Genomic DNA, 19,887 nt, shown 5'->3' with positions numbered 1-19,887 from the left:
GTGTATGGTGTGGGTGGCTGTATATATATGGGGGTAGGCCTGGGTGCTTAGTAGCAGATCTTTTTCTAAGAGATAGAACGTTATTGTGCATCAAGAACTGAAAGCCTGTTAATTGTCCCATAAGCCTGGGAACCTAGAGTCCCTTGTGGAATGATCCCTGCCCCACTCCCAACTTTCTATCCCAGTTTGGCTCAGCAGACACTTGGGGGATACTTTAGTCCCTGCCCCCAGGTTGCACAGTGGTGGGACATTGCAGGGCTCCTGGGCCATGTTGTTCTGTGATGGTGAACTTGGGAACACCTGAAGCCTTGGGCTTGAACATGCAAAGCTCTGGGAGCCTTATGGGAACAGAGGGCATAAGCTAACCCTTTCTTCCCCCACAGCTCTGCGTGCATGACAACTACAGGAACAACCCCTTCCACAACTTCCGGCACTGCTTCTGTGTGACACAGATGATGTACAGCATGGTCTGGCTCTGTGGCCTCCAGGTGGGTCCTGCCAGCCCTCACCCTCCATCTCTAACCCTGCTGAGCGGCTGGGCCCTCCACTCCCCCAGCCCAGGGGGCCTATGACCTCTGCAGGGACCGTGTCCTCCCCTGTCACTGCAGCCCAGTCTGTCCCCACCCTTCCTGCCCTCCCATGAGGAGGACAGACACTTGACTCTCACCTAATCCAGGAGAAGTTTTCCCAGATGGACATCTTGGTCCTGATGACCGCAGCCATCTGCCATGATCTGGACCACCCAGGGTACAACAACACGTACGTGTGGGGTTTCTTTCTCGTTTCTTCTTTGAAAAGTGCCCCTTCTCTCAGGGGAACTCAGCTAAGCCTTCAATAGCTCTCAGATGGAGCTGCCCACCTAGACCCCTAACCCTGCAGGATGCAGTTCTCAGCTTTGGACTTTATCCAGAGCCCTGGGCCTCCCCTGGGAGGGTACCTCCAAGGTTACCAAACCGTACAGGTAACCACAATCCCTTTGTGTCAGCCCCAGGCTCTAAAGACTCATGGCAGCACCAGCCTGCCCCCTCCCCGAGGCGGGGGACAGTGGGGCTCCACACCATTCTCTGCCAGGGTGCTCCCTCTCCAGGCTACTTCCAAAGGCACAGGCAGAAGGTCAGGGCTAGAATGAGTGAGGGCAAGCCTGGGGGACTGCAGGGCTGGGGACACTAAGCACCTTCTGTCCCCATTAGGTAGAATGCTACCCATGGTACCGACAGAGTCCTCCGTCATGGTGTGAGCTTGCATTCAGTGACACATAGGTTTTTTTCTAATGCACCTTTGTGGCTGTGCAGAGACATCAGATGTCCTTGGGGCCATGCATCCATTTGTCAGTACAGAATGGGTCCCAGGTCTAGCCATGTCTACTCCTCAGAAGGACAGAATAGATGCCAAGTGTGGCCATGAGTACTCCCCAGAAGCATGCCCCATAACTCATTCATTACCTTTCTGCACATTTATTGGTCACCACAGCTGCCAACAACAGACTGGCAAAGAGTTAATTTTAGAATTAACCTCAAAATTCAACCCTTAGAATGGCACAGTAGGACGCTTCCTGTAACTCTAGCTCTTGGAGGCTGATGAGGCAAAAAGATCCCAGGTTCCAGGCCACCCTGGGCTACAGAATGAGATCCTGTTATAGATGCATATTTATACATACATGGCGGGGGGGGGGGGGGGGAGTGAGAAAACAAACCTGTTACCTGTTTCCTCTTTCCTGAAATCTTGTCTTTGCATGTACTGACAATCTGACAGTTTCTGGAACCTCGATGCCTTCAAGGCATCACCCCAGAGAGAGAGCTGAGGTCACAGGTTAGACTTGAAGACCGGGGGTATCTAGTTATAGGAGCATGAGAGTCCAGGGTTCAAGTGAAGTGAGTTTCTGGTGTGAGCAGATGGCACCTGGTCATTAGCCCTTAGGCACTTCCAGCTTCTGCAGGAACCATGTACACGATGGCGTACAAATGCCAGTGGCAGGGTGTCTGAACTTCCTGCTCTCTCCACACATCCTAGATACCAGATCAATGCCCGCACGGAACTGGCTGTACGCTACAACGACATCTCGCCGCTGGAGAACCACCACTGCGCCATTGCCTTCCAGATCCTGACGAGGCCCGAATGCAACATCTTCTCCAGCCTGCCACCTGAGGGCTTCAGGCAGATCAGGCAGGTGTGTGGGGCCAGAGCTTTGTAGGGTCATAGCAGAGCCCCATGCTTTGGAGGCTCTTGGTTACAGCAGTACCCACTAGGGACCCTGGAACCAGCCCTTTACCTGCTTCCTCAGGGCCCAAAGTGGTCCCCAAGGAGATGGGCCTTTGCCGTAGACACCTGATGTCACCCGCATGTCACTGCCATGAATACAACCCTAATGGCTCCCTTTCAGATGACTCCTGTGTCCCTGGGGTCAGAGAAGAAACTGAGGAAAGAAAGGGAGTCATTGGCTCAAGGCAACACGGAGCCTGGAGAGGCACCAGTGTTACATGCAGCCTGGTAAGCTGGTATCTGCCATGTAGCTTCAACTACTATCACCCGCCATGTAGGACCTGGTCATTCATCTCTATCATGGCCACCTCTAGCTGCATATTCTGCCTAGTCACTCCTGCCCTGAGACCAACACTTCTAGTCACTTAAAACATTGCCCTCCCAGGCTGGACGGTGGTGCACACGCCTTTAATCCCAGCACTCGGGAGGCAGAGCCAGGTGGATCTCTGAGTTCAAGGCCAGCCTGGTCTACAGAACGAGATCCAGGACAGGCACCAAAACTACAGAGAGAAACCCTGTCTTGAAAAAACAAAAAAACAAAAACAAAAAAAACATTGCCCTCCCCATGCAAAAGGTCCTGTGTCCTTACAAGAGATGGAAGGACCCAGAGTGACTTCTGTCTGAAGCAGAGTGGTTCAGTGGTAGCTGACCCTCAGCTGTGAAGGAGACCTTATTTGGAAAATACCTACTTAAGATCCCCAGGTGCTTCTGTGGATTGGGCCCTAAACCAATGACAGGTGTCCTTATGAGGGACAGAGGAGAGAGAGACTTGAAGACAGTACAAGGCCATGGGACGGTAGAGGCAGATGTTGGTATGGACAAAGTCCAGGGGTTCTTGGCTACCAGAACCTATGAGGAGCAGAAAGGAGCCTTCTCCCAAGCCTTGGGGGGAACAAAAACATGCTGGTACCTTCATCTTGACCTCCAGACCCCAGAACTATAAGGGATTATATATCCCCATAGCCAGCAGCACTTAGCCAGACCACTCAGGCCACGTGTGCACATAAGGAGCATCCCTGGGCTCCCTGAGGGTCGTGTGTTGCCATCCCTTGAGGACTGCCCTTTGAGTCTCAGCTGCCCTCTTACCCACCACAGCTAAGTGGATGTGAGGGAAAGGCTCACCTGCCTCCTTCCTGGAGAACCTAGAAGCTTGGCATTTCAAAGACCAGCCACCTCAGAGACCATTATTTTCTTGTTTGTCTGTTCCCTGAGAAGTTCCAAGCTACCTCTGTGTAGCGTGCGACAACAGTCGATATTGAATCGCTGATCCATGGTGCAGCCCTCTCCTCTATCTGTAGCCTTCCACCCTCTCTTCCACGTTTGCAGCTCCACCCCCAAGTGTGGACCATAGACTGTTATGACAAACTCTAGCCACCCTTCTCTATAGTGGGTAAAGGGCAGGCTAGGAAGAGAGATGGCCACATGGGCCCAGTGCCACCCAGTGACTGCCCAGAGCGCCTGATGGAGCGTCCCTTAGTGTGTGGCTTTCTCCAGCAAGGTACATCATGCAGAATCCCCAAAGAGAAAGATGGTCATCTAACTGGAAGTGTAGACAGTGAATCCCTACCAACAGGATCTTCTTCATGCTGGCCACCATGGGACAACAAGGCTTGTCCTACTCCAAATGTTAGAGTTTTGAAATAAGTCTTTTTCTGGAAACAAAAATTTTCATCCAAATTTTTTAAATCTTTTCTCAGAGAATAAGGAGATGGCTCCATAGGTAAAGCACAAACCAGACGGCCTAAGTTCAGGTCCCCAGAACCCACAAAGCTAGACGCAGTGGCACTGGTATCTATAAGTCCAATGCACACCTACGGGGAAATGGGAGACAGAATGACCTGATGTTCATAGGCCAGCTAGCCCGGTGTACACTGCCATGAACATCAGGAGACCCTGCCTCAAGCAGGGTGGAAAGCAAGGACCAACAACCAAGGTTGTCCCCCAACCTCCACATGGACTTATTATAGCATGTGTGTACCCACACTCATGCATATAAAACAATTTGTCATTGAAGGAAGATGTTGAGGGATAACAGAATGTTCTGTTAATAACAGTCTTTACAGAAAAAAAAGTTCATAATTCAAAATGCAAGGTGATGTGTTGTGTGTGTCCTCACCCCCATCCCCCCCACCCCTACTCCCACCCCCACCCTGCCACACACACACACATAAGAAATAGACATTTTGCCGGGTGATGGTGGCACACACCTGTAATCCCAGCACTCAGGAGGCAGAGGCAGGCAAATCTTTGTGAGTTCAAGGCCAGCCTGGTCTACAGAGTGAGATCCAGGAAAGGTGCAAAGCTACACAGAGAAACCCTGTCTCAAAAAACCAAAAAAAGAAAAAAAGAAATAGACATTTGAGATTCTTCATATTGACTGCTTGACTTTGGCATTTGAAGCTGGAGGTCTTATTTTCTTGGGAAAGTGGAGCTCTACACCCAGTAGAGAGATGTCATGTAAATGTTTTGTGGGATGGTGGGTGAATAATGGATAGATGATGGGCAGGTGGATAATGGGTGGATGGGTGGGAAGGTGGGTGGCAGACAGTTGGATAGTGAATGAAGAGGTGGATGGATAGGTTGAGCGCAGATGGATGAGTTGGGAGTGGGTAGCAGATGGTTGGATGAAGGATGGAAGGAAGAATGGGTGGGTGGATGGCAAGTGGTTAAATGGTGAATGAATGATGGATGGAAGGATGGGTAGACATATAGACAAGTAGAATATAGTAGATGCATGGAAAGGTAGATGGGCAGAAAGAGAAATCAAAGAATGGGTATGTGATTATGGTTTTGGAATATGCTACTTTTCCTAAACCAGTCTTTAGGTAACTGCCTTAGTCTAGTTTCAGCTGCTGTAATAAAATACCACAGACTGGGTAATTTTAAAAGCGAAGAGAGAGGTTTATCTTCACTCATTGTTCTGGAGGCTGGGGAGTCTAAGAGTTTGGCATCCACATCTCCTCTGTTTCTGGTGAAGGATGCGGGCAGAAGGTCAAAGGGCAAAAGTGAGAATTCACTCCCTGTGGATTTAACCCAATGCTGGGTAGGGTTGGGGAGAATATGAATTACTTCATGGGGGTAGAATCCAAGCACTCCTTAAGGATCCCACTTCTTCTTTACACAGTCACTCTAGGGACCAGATTTCAACCTGAGTTTAGGAGGGCATCAGCCATTTTCAAACCATAGCATAGCTGTAATTTACAAACCCACTGGATCCTCATTGATAAACTGGATAGTGGGAATGTTACCAAGTATGTTCCGACTTAGATAATCTATATGCAGTCATAGATGAGACAATGGGAAAATTGTCTTGGAAACTCCACTATTGATAGCTGTCAGCAAGCTCTGTGCAGGGCTAATTGCAGACCTAGATGACTAAATCTAGGAGACTTCAAGTCTTGGCTAAAATCTGCTTGGCTTTCTGAGTCAGGGGGACGACCCATCTTTTACCCTGTCAGCCTGTGATCTGCAGCTGTGAACATGGCACCGGGACAGACAGAGCACACATGTGAGTGATGGTCACATAGGAGCTCAGAACACAGTGTGAGGAGCACCCACTGAGGTCCTGGTATGTGGTGACACGTGTCCTCTTCCCATTCAGGGGATGATCACATTGATCTTGGCCACCGACATGGCAAGGCATGCTGAAATTATGGATTCTTTCAAAGAAAAGATGGAGAATTTTGACTACAGCAATGAGGAGCACTTGACCCTGGTAGGTTGTGGCTGTTGTGTCTTTGGAAAGCTGAGCCGTAGCTCAGCTGGGAAAACCAGAAACCCGGGTGTCTCACCTGGCCATGGAGTGCTGGGGTGACTGTATCACAACTCCTCCTGGGCCAGCAGTAGACAAGGCTGCCTTCTGAAGAGTCCATGGGTCTAGGACAACCTTCTCCCTTAAGGAGATGGCCTAAGTGTGCACGGTGTCTGTCTCTTCCAAAAAGCTAAATGCAAACCCAGCATGCTGGGTCATCCCTGTAATCCCAACACTAGAGAGGCTGAGGCAGAAAGATTGCAGCGACTTCAGAGCCACCTGGGTTACATATAATGAATTCCAAGCCAGCCTGGACTATAGTGTAAGACCCTGTCTCAAAAATTAATTTCAAAATGAGCAAGATGCATTAGCAAAATAATTAACAATTAGCATCCTAGCATTCAGAGATTAAGTTAATTGTTCTATGCCTTACTTTTAAGACATGCACCATAGTCTCTTTTAAAGTTGTTTGTCTCTTTAAAACATACCATGGGGCTAGAAAAATGGCTCAGCAGTTAAGAGGCCTGGCAGCTGTTGCAGAGGACCTGGGTTCAGTTCCCAGCTTCCATATGGTGGCTTACAACCACCTGTAATTCAGATTCAGGGGATCCGATGCCCTCTTCTGGCCTCTGCAGGCACTGCTCACATGTAGTACATATACATACATGCAGGAAAAACACTCATTCACATAAAATAAAAATAAATAAGTCTTTAAAACCAATAACATCGCTTTGCCCCCCCAGAGGAGCTGACAGACAGTAAATGAAGATGCCTTTCTTAGGTTGGGCTGAATTTGTGGCTCCCCATCCCATAATGCTGAGCCTTCTGGGGCCATGCTGCAAAAGACTGACTCCCAGTGAGCAGACAGAGGTGCAGAAAAAGAAGGGCCCTTGTGGCTAACACCCGAACAATGGGAGGATATGTCTTCCCCAAGTCAGGGCCTCCAAGAGCACCCCCTTTCTAAGGAAAGAAGAGGCACAGTTGTCTCCTTGTCCTTAGGAGACACCTCCCAAGATCCCAGTGAGTGCTTGATGCCATGGGGCCGAGGGAGGCAAACCTTGTGTATACTGTGATTTTTCCTCTACACACACACAACTTTGCAATGAAGTTTAACTTACAAATTAGGCACTTAAGAGCCCAACCCCAAAATAAGGCAGAATAACAAGAGGATGAAGATGGTGGGAGATCTTTCTGTGTTGCTCAGAACAGCATGGAGGTTAAAAAGCAAAAGCAGGGACACCAGGGGGCTCCTGTACAGCCACATGGCATCTGTGGCAAGATCTGCTAAGGTCTGGGGAAAGACCAAAAGCATGAAGCCAAGGACGATCAGAAGTGGCTGAGGGAAACAAACACACACACACACACACACACACACACACACACACACACACATACACACACGCACACGCACACACACACACACACACACACACACACACACACACACACACACACACACGCCTGGTTTCCCTCTGTGATATGAAGAAAGCCAGCTTCCGGGCTGAGTGACAGGCTGGAGTTCAAGGGGTCTGCCCAGTGTGAAGGTGGGTAGATAGGACGATAAACCAGACCAAAGGCATATTGGCCTACCTTGGTCTCTGCCCACCTGCCCACTGATCAGGAGGTGTGGGAAGAACTACCACCCAGGGCTCCACTTCTCTCCTGGGACAGGATCAGGCTGACTGCACTTGCATCACGTCAGGGCCCCCAAAGGCTCGGGGAGAGACTGAGAGAGGACTGGGAGAAAAAGTCCATAGTCCAAGCCTCTGGGGCGGGGTGGGGGGTTGGGGGTGTGTGGAGGCGGGGCTCCTGGGCCAAGGAAGTGGAAGTACCCACAACGCAGCCCGAAGACATATCAACATGCCTGACCCAGCCACTACCGAGGCCACAGTGTCTAGTCTGGGGCAGTTCCCCCATGAGGCCAAGCTTGTAACTGCCTCTGGGCTGGAGCTAGTTCCAATACAGAGCAGCAAAGAAGGATCACTGCCCAGGAACTAGAAATGGGCCTGTGCAGCAATTATCCACAAGTCCTTCATGGCCCAGCCAGAGTAGAAGGGCCAATCCACCAGGCCATGTTCCCTCTCCTACATGGAAAAGTCAACAAAGCAGGCAAGTCATGGCTTAAGGTTGTGTGCCTCAGATGGACGTTTCTGCTTGCTCACCCTCAAGACCTTGGACAGTAGCCCCCACTTTTATCCAGAAAGGTCACAGTATTGAATGATGTTTGTGCCTGGCCCAAGGCCAGAGCACCAGGCACCAGCTCCCACAGCAGGCGGAGGTGATGGTCTAGCTAGCTCAGGAGAAACACTTGGGCAGAATCCTTTGACTGTCCTGCCCCAGCCCTGCCAGACTCCAGGGGAGTGGCTAACCTCCTGCCTGGGAGGACGTACACACAGTCCTGGAAGGCCACACCCAAGAGGATACAGTGGGCACATGACAGTACTTCAAGAACATCTGCTCTGGGGTGGCCTGGAGGCTACACAGGACCTTGCAGTCACACGCTCCATTCATCACGGGAGGGCTATCTGCAGCACATGCAGCCCCAGGCACAGAGACAGACTAGTTCATGAAAGCTCCGAGTTTGGAAACAGCAGAGCTGAAGCCCTTTTGCACAATTTTGTGCAATCTTCCAATTCCATAATCAGGGTTCTGCCTGAGGGACACACCCCTAGGCAAGCAGTGCTGGGTTGACCTCCCCCATCCCCACTGTTCTGGAACATGGGGTTGCAAGGCTTTTGACATCATTTCATCACCGCTCAGGGGTCCCCCTTGGGCTCTCTTTCCAATACCCTTTTTAAACCATTGCCTCTTAACGATGTCCTTTCTATATCTTTATGTTATATTTCCCACAGTCATAAGATTGTTTTACTTGTCAAGACGATGGACTTCATGTACAATAGGCAAATACTGTGCCATAGCTCAGCTGTGCCCCCAACCCTGTTTTTACTTGGAAGGTTGAGACCAGAGTCTCACTGAGTTGTCCAGGCGGGCCATGAACTCAGTGTAGCCTAGGCAGACCTTGAGTTTGCATCTTCTTATCTTGGCCTTGCAAGGACATTGTTTTGAGAACCAGGCATGGTGACACATAACCTGTAATCCGAGCAGCTGGGAGGCAGGAAGAATAGGAGTTCAAGGCCAGCCTTGCGTTCTAAAGGTCAGCCTGAGCTGCAGAGTGAGACAGTTTCAGCATGGGAGAGCCTGGGCACGCACTCAGTTTTTAACTTGACAGTTTACAGTTGGTATTCTAAAAGCTTGTGAGCTGATGCTTTGTGGGTGCCATGGGTCCCCATCCTTGCTCATGGAAGCTGAGAAACCCAGACTGCAAGGGTCCCAGTGCAAAGTGATGTAGCAGAGTACCCTTCCAGGTAGAAAAGCTCCATGGTCATCGATGGCCAGCATCCCTCCCCAACCCCATCCCCTCTTTTTTCCACCTATGATGGCAAATCCAGTCGACCCACAGTAGCGGTGGGTGTGTGGGGTCTGCCATCAATGGCCCTCAATGCCGCGTCTCTTTCAGTTGAAGATGATTCTCATAAAATGCTGTGATATCTCCAACGAAGTCCGTCCCATGGAGGTGGCAGAACCATGGGTGGATTGTTTACTGGAAGAATATTTCATGCAGGTAAGAGACACCGAACCCACCCAATTGTGAGTGCTGCTTCCAGCTCTGTGGGCGGGGCTGCATCGGAAAGAGCCGACCAGGGTGATGGACATATCCATCCCACAACCCCAGGAGCCTCCACATCACTGTCTGTGTAGACATACAGCAGAAACAACATAGGCTGAATTATAGATGTGAGACCGTGGCCACCAGGAAAAACAAAGGGGTGGGGGAGTGGGGGGGTGGGGGGGCAGGGGAGTGGGGGGGGGGGGGGCAGGGGAGTGGGGGGGGTGAAACTGCCACCCATTGCCACTCACAGAGTCACTTTTAGAAGCAGACTGAAGAAATGTGGCTGTGAGTCAAGAAGCAAGACCTGGGGGGAGGGAGGACCCCTGTGGAGGGGTGAGTGCAAACGAGATGGTCTTCATAAGATAGATACAGGCATGAAATGATGCAGACAAGGAGCTGTCGAGTGGAGCCTTGTAAACCGCCCTGCCATGCCCTTGAGACACAGCCTGTCTCTAGACTTGGTCCCTCTGACTCCGACCTGCTCACCTCGCCTTGGCCTATGTGCAGCCCATTCCCTGCAGGCTCTCTGTGTCCTCACCATTGTATTGCTTGTGTGTGACCGTGAGGATCACAGCTGGGCAGCATGCCCTGTTCTTCTTCTCGGAACAGGGCTGCTCTGTGTACCCGAGTCCATGGGCCTTTGTGCTTCATGTCACCGTCACTGTGTCCCCCGCAGAGCGACCGCGAGAAATCAGAAGGCCTTCCTGTGGCCCCGTTCATGGACAGGGACAAAGTGACCAAAGCGACGGCCCAAATTGGGTTCATCAAGTTTGTCCTGATCCCAATGTTTGAGACAGTGACCAAGGTGAGTGGTCCTGCTGCCGGTACAGCAACCATCAACACACATGTACACACATGCGTGCGTGCGTGCACATTTCAGGAATATGCACTGTGTTTGCATATGCACACACTTGAACCTTCTACACTCCATCCTCTGCTGTCCCAGTGATGGTTGCCTGGCAGCCATTCCTCCTGCTGTGTCCAGTGCCACCCCCTCCGGTGCTCTTCAAAGAGCTCCATGTGTGACTATCAGGCCCTTGGTGCCCACTTTGCCCACACCCATCTCTGTCAGCCTTAAGACCAAGCCAGCTGTACCAGCTGTTGGCTCTCCTGTCCTCCCAGGCCTCACCTTAAAGGAGCACCTGGAATTGGTGCCCTGGGGCTGGGGAACCCTTACAACCGAATCCCGGTCTTCTCCCTCCTCTGCGCCTCCACCTCCCAAGCCCCAGAGCTGCCTACACATCCTGCCTAAGGCCACCTCTTCCAGCCCCCGGGGTCCCAAACACACACTTACTTCTTGCCAACCCATTTGTCTCACCCCACCTCCTGCCCATCATTCTCTGGGTGTCTCAGAGCCATCCACATCCTTTTCGTTCCCATAACCACCAGGAATTTTGTCAGATCCGTCCCCTACATAAGATCCTCTGAGGCCATACCTACCCCTGTCTTACTGGAAGGAATGGGGACAGGAGAAGTTAGTAGGCTTTCTGGGGTCCTCAGAAATTACAGGAGGAAGAATCTGTGCCAGAGACAGAAATGGGAGATGGGTGGGCCTGTGTCAGGGTCTCCAGGACTTGGAACTGGCCAGGAGATTCGCACCCCATCACCTTGGGTTTCTCTTGATTTGGGACCACTGGGAAGTGAGACCCCTGGGGCTCCCAGGTACCCCAAGGGGCTGACAGCTGCCCTCCAGTGTTCTCTGCTGCTTAACAATGGCGGGCTGACCTTGGACCCTCCCCTCCCCAGCTCTTCCCCATTGTCGAGGAGACCATGCTACGGCCACTCTGGGAGTCTCGAGAACACTATGAGGAGCTGAAGCAGATGGATGATGCCATGAAGGAGGTAAAAGCAGTGCAGAGGACACAGGCAGGCGAGTCAGGGACTTGCAGCCAGGCTGTACAAAGGGCGGGCACCAGAGCCAACTCAGTGAGACAAGGGGTCTAGATGCTATGCTCTCGAAAAGCAGTCTCTTCCCAGGGAAGGGCAATGCTTTCCTTGGAGTCTGCTGGCCAATGAGAGCCAGCACACAGCTGTGTGAGCCTGGAGAACCACCAGGTGTCTCTTAGCACCTCCCTGGCTCCTGTCCTCCTCCCTGCCAGGATGCCTGTTCACTGACGGCCTCACTGAAAAAGACCTAAGAACAAAGCACGTGCCCAGGTTCATGCTTTCAGACACAGAGCACACAGGGCAGCTCGGCTACTCCTGTGGTCCAGGGGATGGAGAGGTTCTAGGGCACGGGGGGGATGCTGGATCCCAGGAGAGAGTAGGAGCCTCTCTAGTCTTGGCACAGATTCCCACGAGCAATTCAGCTTTTTGTTGTTGGAGCCCGAGTGAACATCTCTTCTTCCAGAAGCGCTGACACTAAGAACTCAGTCCATGTCTCCTGGTTGATGTGGCTGCTGGGTGCAGTCTTTCTCTACCCACAATACCCCCTGCTCCTACCAGGACACCCATGCACCCAGAAAAGTTTCCCCACTCCTTATACACTCCAGACCTCTCCTTGGCCACTGTGACCTCCACACCTGAGATGCCCCCATGCTCTCATTTCCTACTGAATACCCATCCGTCTAAGCTTCCCCGGTAATGGAAGGGCCTCTATCCATCTTTTCTGCCTTCTTTCCCGGGTGTGGCCTGATACTGGTCACATCTCCCTCAGCCACATCTGCTAATGCACACCCCCAGTGTACAATGCCAGGTATGTCACAGACCCATGGCAAAAGCATGTAGGTTGACTGAAAGCACAGACCAGCAATCCTGAGTCCCCTGCCAGGAAGTCACAGGATGCCAGCTCTGAAAATTTAAAAGGCTAAGGGTAAAACTGTACACCCCAAAGGGCATTCCCAGTCCAGACTCCAATGGCAAGGCTACAAGGGCCTCTGCCACCATGGCCATCCCATTAGCCATCGCTCTGGGAGACCGGAGTCTTCAATCTGACATTCCACTGCCCAGTGGTAATACCAGGTCTCTCCAGGATGCCATCCTGGCCCTAGAGAAGGAGGCCTGGAAAAGATGTGCTAGCGCTGAGCCTGAAACAGGAACTCGGCCCCCAGGCCTGGGGCTGTGGGCCATGACCAGCTTGTCCAGACATTGCTGACCAGGATGATGTTGTGGGTTGTAAGCAGGACACAAGCACCCAGGCTGTATCTGGAAAATCTGGAAAGCAGATGTATGTGCGGGCAGCCATCTTTTACATCGAAGAGTGTCTGAGTGTCTTCAGGCAGCCGACGCCTCCTGAGACAAGAGGCTTCTTGAGCTGGCCCGCTGCCTCCAGGACTGACTTTGGCCTTTGCTCTCTTAGTTACAGAAGAAGACAGACAGCTTGACAACTGGGGGCACCGAAAACACCACAGAGAAGAACAGAGATACAAAAAATAGTGAAGGCCATTCTCCTCCTCCAAACTGATATCTCAATGTGTGCAGTAAGTGGGCAGACTCTGGAGTACTTTATGTGGGGAGGGCAAAGTGCGTGTGTACGTGTGTGTGTGTGTGTGTGTGTGTGTGTGTGTGTGTGTGTGTGTGTCCCTACCCTTTTCTTATAAAGCACCAGAAACTCAGTCATTGGATGTCCATCTTTGTCTGTCCTAATTGCTCCCACAGCCTGTCTCCAAACACCACAGTCAGGTGTTTTCACCTTTAACCTCAGAGTGGGGATTGAACATCAGCATCCGAACAGTCCAGGGGATACTTGCAAACTATCATTTGCCTGCTACACTTAGAGAATGAGAGCAGAGTCAAACCACAGCATGCAGCCTGCTTTCCAAAAAGTGCAACTTGAATCCTGCATATCCCAATTACAATCTGGGCTCTGATTTGGAAAGGTTCACACTTTGGTTATGGAAAGGATTAATTATTAAAATGTGTGCCACTCGTGAGATGAAATATCCTGTGAAGTGCATCTGGAGTCCAAAAGCTTTTAAAGAGCATCTCCTCTCTTCACCACGAGGAGGTGCCCTGACGCCGGCTGACACAGCACGGCCACTCAGTCAGCCAGTGCTGCAGCGCATATGACGGTGCGTGCTAAACTCTGACTGAGAACATGGCTGTCGAGTGTCATGTTTAATGAGGGTTTATGCTTGGAGCTGGAGAAGCTGAGATGGAAGGGGAAACAGAGAAGGCTTCAGCCCAAGACATGACCTTCGCAAGTGACGGCCATGTGTCCCCACCTCTGGGAACCCCCAGGCCTCTTGTCTGTAAGCCCAAGGTCATGGTGACATGATTGGGATTTGAGTGTGAACTGCTGTTCCTTACTGAGGCAGCCAGTGACCCTTGAAGCCAGGTCATGGTCTTGAGAGGAAAGTGGCATTGACATTGTCTAATTTGGGCTGCGTGTGTTGTGTGGCTGACAGCCTCATATTATTATTTTTTTTTTTAGATTTATTTTATTTGCCTGTGTGTGTGTGTGTGTGTGTGTGTGTGTGTGTGTGTGTGTGTGTGTTTGCCTGCATGAGTAGGTGCAGCACTTGTGTGCCGGAATCCACAGAGGCCAGAAGAGGGCGTCAGATCCTCTGGAACTGGAGTTACAGATGGTTGTGAGCCTCCGTGTGGGTACTGAAAACTGAGCTCAGGTCCTCTGCAAGAGCAGCCAGTGTTCTTAACTAGTGAGCCATCTCTCCAGCCCCCACCTCATTCTTTTATATTTTATTATATTTTTAGATTAGTATACAAGGAAGGGTTTTCACCCTGGTGTCTTCATACGTATATGTCATTATTGCTTCTCATCCATTCCTGCCCTTCCCCACATCCACCTGTCCTATCAGGCTTGGTCCTCTGTTATTCCCCAGTTAGCACCCCCTTTGGCTGTGTGTGTGTGTGTGTGTGTGTGTGTGTGTGTGTGTGTGTGTGTGTGTTTGCCTGCTTGTGTATCTGTGCACCACTTGCATGTCTGGCACCTGTGGAGGCCAGAAAAGGGCATCATAACTAAAGTTAGACAGTTGTGAACCACCATCTGGATACTGGAAATTGAACCTGGGTCCTCTGGAAGAGCAGCCAGTGCTCTTAACCACTGAATTACCTCTCTAGCCCTACTTCTGCTTTAAAAAAAAAAAAAGATTTAAAAAAAATTTTAATCACATATATATGTGTATTTTAATTACATATGTATATGGGTGTATGCACATGAGTGCAGGTACCATAGAGAACAGAAAAGGGCGCTGGATACACACTTGGAGTTGGAGTTACAGGTGGTTGTGGATCCTAGGATTTGAACCTGGGTCCTCTGCAAGAGCAGTGCTTGCTCCACCACTCCCAGGTCTTTCCGCTTTCTCATCACGTGCATTCTGTTACCATCTCAACTTCCCACGTGGTCCTGTGGCTGTGCCATCTCCAATCCCCACAGAGACAAAAAGCCGTCTTCCTCTTTTTCCAGCAGACTGTACTGGTTAAAGCAGCTGAGCCGTGGCCTCTGAGCAGACGGGGCTGGGGGACTTCACAGGATCCTCCACGGAAGGACGGTCACACCCAGATGACCCCTGATGACCTGCCACAGACCACGTTTTCTAAGAACCGTTTTGTTCCCTGATGCAAAAACAGGAATTCATGATGCTGTACAGAATTTTTATTTTTAAACTGTCTTTTAAATAATATATTCTTATACAGAAATGGGTCTGTACTTTTTCTTTGGGTTTGGCACTCGGGCTTCCAAGGACTCTGGTTTTCCCTGGGATGTGTCTTCAAATGGTTGAACAGAAGTGTGACCCAAGGGTCCGTGTAAATTCCACATTAAACATCAGAATGGTGCCCGAGTGCAGGGGCGTGCACGTGTCCTGTGTTTATGAACAAAGGGGGAGGCACTTGGGGACATGCGTATGGCCGGTGTTTATGAACAGAGAAGAGGCATCAGTGATGTGTACAGGAGCCGAGGAATGAGGCAGGCTGCATAAGAGGTGATGTGGGAGACAGATGCCCTCCTGACCACCGGGACAGTGAAGGCTTCTGCTACTGCACAATTGTAGGACATTGGGATCTACTACTCAAATCCTCAACGTATCTAAGGGACTCTTTCCCCAAAGAGGAGATGCCCTGTCCTTCATTTTTGGAGGACAGGCAGTGGGTCCATGACAGGTGTCATGGTAACTGCCCAGAGAACCCAGCCCCCTCATGTGACAACACCCTGCTTACCCTTGTCTTCTCATGCACCTGGACTCTGAATTCTCGATTTACTCTTACTGGTTTAATTCTTTTTTGGTTTGGTTTGGTTTTTTGAGTCAGGGTTTCTCTGTGTAGCTTTGGCTGTCCTGGAACTCACTCTGTAGACCAGGCTGGCCTCTGGATTCTCAGTATAAAAAGCATAGAGAAGGTGCTGGCCATCTCCATGGGGCTGGTGCTGCTCCCCTGGAGGGACAGAGGACCCCCTGGAGAGGCTATTCTATGAGGAGATGATCCACAGTTGGGCCCTTTCCATCCTGGATTGGCTTTCTTTGGAGTACCAATCCCTCTGGGTGAATTCTAGAGTATTACTTCTCATCTTTGGATAATTCATTTGGCAGCAGTGACTCTCTCTGTCTCTGTCTCTCTGACTCGTGTGTGTGTGTGTGTGTGTGTGTGTGTGTGTGTGTGTGTGTGTGTTGCTTACCTCAAACTCTCTATGTAGCCCAGGCTGACCCTTGAATTTCAAGGCCCCCCCCCATCTTAGCCTCTCAGGTTCGCCTCCACACCAGCTGCTTCTGTCCCATTTGACCTGCTCAGCAGAGCATTCACGTCTACACCTGTTTCTGGTTTGGTCTGTCACCTTAACCTGCTGTCAGAATACAGCCAAACTTCAGAGGTGCCCTAGTGTTGTTGAGCCTCTGCCCTCTGTCATCCTACAGGACAGGACAGTCACCTGTCACACTGGCTGGAAAAAGACCTTCCAAAGATGATCTCCATCTAACCTTCCCATCTCAACATTGAGAACCACCCTCCCGCCCCCTCCTCCTGTCCTCTACCCTGGGATCCTGAGTTCCGAGTCCTGGGATTCCTGCACTAGGAGACTCCTGAGTTTCTGGTCATCCTCGGTGACACCTGGTGTCAGCTGGAAATGGACAGGATAGGGGAAGGGGCCCCACATCTGAATAAGCGGCTGGGCTTTGGACTGGCTGAGACTCTGCCTTAGTGGGGAGAATGCAGAAGGCTGATGGACCCCAGCATCAGCCTGGACACAGGACCACCTGGCTTCTGTACTTGGAGGGACATTAGGGCTTAGGAGTCCCCTGAGACCTCAGAGCCACTCACCTAGCCTGAGGAGCAGAGCTGCCAATGTGATACTCCCCCATCCACACCAGGAGGACCAGAGACCAGAGACTTAGTTGAGGTCACCCAGGAGGCCTTGGAGTGACTTCTAACCTGCCAGTGTTGCTTCAGCAGTTTTACTGCTCCTGCTCGACGTTAGTGCTCTCACACCACCCAGCTGTCACACTACAGTGCTGACTACGCCCCCAACGTCACCAGACTCTAGGTAACAACAGAGCTTTCTGAGCTGCTCCAGTCGCCTCTCAGATAAATTAGTCTCCAGTTTATTGGGTGCAGGGCCCTGGCCACCCTTCCACCATAGTCTTTGGTCATGTGCTCTGGTTTCCCATGATGCCTTATGAAAGAGAATGCCCCCTTCCCCTTAGTTTGCATATTGTGGATAGCCCATGACTTCAGTGCCTTTTGTTGTTGTTACTGTTTGTTACTTTTCAAGACAGAGTTTCTCTGTGTGGCATCCCTGACTGCCCTGAAACTCATTTTGTAGACCAGGCTGGCTTCAAACTCACAGAGATCCACCTGCCTCTGCCTCCTGAGTGCTGCGTGCGCCTGGTACCACCACCTGGCGATCAGTGCCTCTTCTAATTTTTATTTTTTAGTTGGGAAGCTTTTGATTCGCTCACTGGCCATATAGCTTTCCTGTTCTGTGAAATCAAACCTTTTCTCATTTTACTCTTGGGACCATCTTTATCAGAACCCTGTGGTTATGATATATTTTCATAATTGGTGGTCTGGGTGGTGTTCTGAACGTGGCACTAAGAGGCCATGGGTGTGGAGCCCAATGCCTGAGGCTAGTGCCCTGGCAAAAGGGACCCAGAGACCTGCTCATTCTTCTCCCCAGGGGAGGACAGAGATGGTCCTATCCCTAAAGAGCTTACTGGCCCAGACCACCCAGATCTCTGGCTTCCTGCCTGGGAGTTGGGAGGAACCTTGTCCGTGGTGTGCCATCTCCACATGCTGTGTAGGGGCAGTGAGCGCCTAGCCAAGGGCAACGTGATTGTTCCCCTCATCTTCCCACTTCGGCTTGTCTCCCTCCCTGCAGCTGCACACCCTCCCCCCAGAAAGTGCTCCCCCACAGTTCCAGACTCAGTTTCATCCATCAAGGCTCAATGACAATTCCACCTCAGCCTTTTTTGGGTGGATCCAGACCACCGCTCCCCTAGGCTGCTTCTGCTTCCATCTCTTCTCTCCACTTCTCTCTTCTCTATCTCTCTGTCCCTCTCCCAAGCCTCATCCTCTGCTTTCTGGACCTGGAACTCAATGCCACATGAATAACCCAGGATACCTCCATCATAGGAGGTCCTAGCCTGGATCTCCTCACACCATCTCCTGGGCTGGATAAACGAATGCATCCTAGGGCAACGGACATGGTCATCACCACCAGGGGGTGTTCTGACTGAACTCTGCTCCAATACCTGTTGTCTGACATTTCCTGACCTTTGACCCAGCCCCATCCCACCTCACTGGACCCCTCTTTCTTTCCAGGTTTTATCATCCTTCCTTACACTCTTAGGTGACTAGCCAACCCCTGCCCCAGGGCTGAGGACAGGGATTTTTCTGCCCAAGCTGTCAATCCCAGCCCTTCTGATGGCCAACATCACTGATTGGTCCACTCACTGTAGCTGCTGCTCCCTGAAGCTGGATCCACCCATGAACGCTGTGTATGGGCAGCTTGGGCTACACCCTAGGACCTCCTTGAATGTGCTAGGTCTCATTGCCATGCCTAAAATATATACCAAGTTGGCCAGGTCACTGGGCAAGGGTCCTACCTGGGCTCCTTCCTGCCTATCTTTGGAGCTGTTCTATGACCACACCTGAGTCAGCCAGGAACTCCAGGCCTGGCCCCCCACAGCAGACTGCACAGATGCCAGTTGCCCCACACATTCTCCCATGTGGGGCCCTCATCACAGTGTGATATCCTGATTGTGAAGGGCCCAAATTGCTCATGTAGGCAGGTGCCCTGCAAAAACAACTTCCCAGGAAACCGAGAAACAAATGACTTTACTCCCAGCACTCAGAAGGCAAAGGCAGATGGATTTCTGAGTTTGAGGCCAGCCTGGTCTACAGCGTGAGTTCCAGGATAGCCAGATCTACATAGAGAAACTGTGTCCTAAAATAAACAAACAAACTTCCTAGGACCCTGAACATTCCAGGGCTGATTTTGATGAGTAAGACTTCCTAGGCACTAGCCGGAAGTGGTGGCGCATGCCTTTAATCCCAGCACTTGGGAGGCAGAGGCAGGCGGATCTCTGTGAGTTCCAGGAGAACCAGGGCTACACAGAGAAACCCTGTCTTGAAAAACAAAAACAACCAAACAAAAAGAAGACTTCCTAGGTGCTCAATAAACATCCGCTGAATGAATAAATGAATATATCTGAGATTGCTCCCCCACACAATCACATAAAGAGCCAAAAATCACAGTACAAATCTCTCTGGGTAGAAGAGACTCTTCCTGCAGGTATGTATTGAACATGTCCATGGGTGCACATGTATGGATGCACATGTATCACCCCTCAGGCCTTGCTCCAAGCCAACAGCAAGGAAGCTAAGGGACGAAAGATGTCCAGCATTTAGCCGTTTTATAGACCTGGCAGCCAACAAGGTGAAAACAAAGCCGGTTTGGGCTTCCTTCAGGAACAGGGACAGGTTCTGAGCGGGGCAGCAGAGGCAAACATGGAGGCTGATCATAAAGCCTTGTGCAATACCTGATGAGGATTTGCAGTCATGAGAATTCAAGGCTTCCTGTTTGGGTTTGTTTGTTTGTTTGTTTTTCTCCTTTAAAATGATTTAACAACAAATATCCAAAATGTGCCAGATGTGCCAGTGAGCCTGCAGAAGGGGGATGATGTGTTGAGCAGCAGCTGACGTCTGACCAGTTTGTGGAGCTGGCTGCTGCCACAGGCTAGTGTGCAGGGACCCTGTCACCAGTCGATGTCCAGCCCTGCAGTGCTAAGGAGGAAGGAAGCACTCCAGACAGACAGAA

General features: G+C 51.0%; 1 protein-coding gene across 4 annotated transcripts in view; it reads left to right on the top strand.

The window, feature by feature from the left end:
- The window catches only part of Pde9a (phosphodiesterase 9A), a 92,597-nt gene extending 77,174 nt beyond the window's left edge, over positions 1-15,423 (top strand). The window contains exons 11-19 of one of the 4 annotated variants that reach the window (XM_036168146.1): positions 384-488; positions 677-759; positions 2,011-2,167; positions 5,861-5,974; positions 9,528-9,632; positions 10,357-10,485; positions 11,427-11,522; positions 12,979-13,099; positions 15,049-15,423. In XM_036168146.1, coding sequence (XP_036024039.1) covers positions 384-488; positions 677-759; positions 2,011-2,167; positions 5,861-5,974; positions 9,528-9,632; positions 10,357-10,485; positions 11,427-11,522; positions 12,979-13,083 — 894 coding nt within the window. In that variant the 3' untranslated portion in view covers positions 13,084-13,099; positions 15,049-15,423. Of the gene's footprint in view, positions 1-383; positions 489-676; positions 760-2,010; positions 2,168-5,860; positions 5,975-9,527; positions 9,633-10,356; positions 10,486-11,426; positions 11,523-12,978; positions 13,100-13,277; positions 14,055-15,045 lie in introns of those variants that run through there. The other 3 variants (XM_036168145.1, XM_036168147.1, XM_036168144.1) reach the window with 3 other exon arrangements.
- Positions 15,424-19,887: the final 4,464 nt, after the last annotated feature.

The sequence above is a fragment of the Onychomys torridus genome, chromosome 18, assembly GCF_903995425.1.
Source record: "Onychomys torridus chromosome 18, mOncTor1.1, whole genome shotgun sequence".
Taxonomy (NCBI): Eukaryota; Metazoa; Chordata; class Mammalia; order Rodentia; family Cricetidae; genus Onychomys; species Onychomys torridus.
This window is presented reverse-complemented; position numbering and strand designations above follow the sequence as displayed.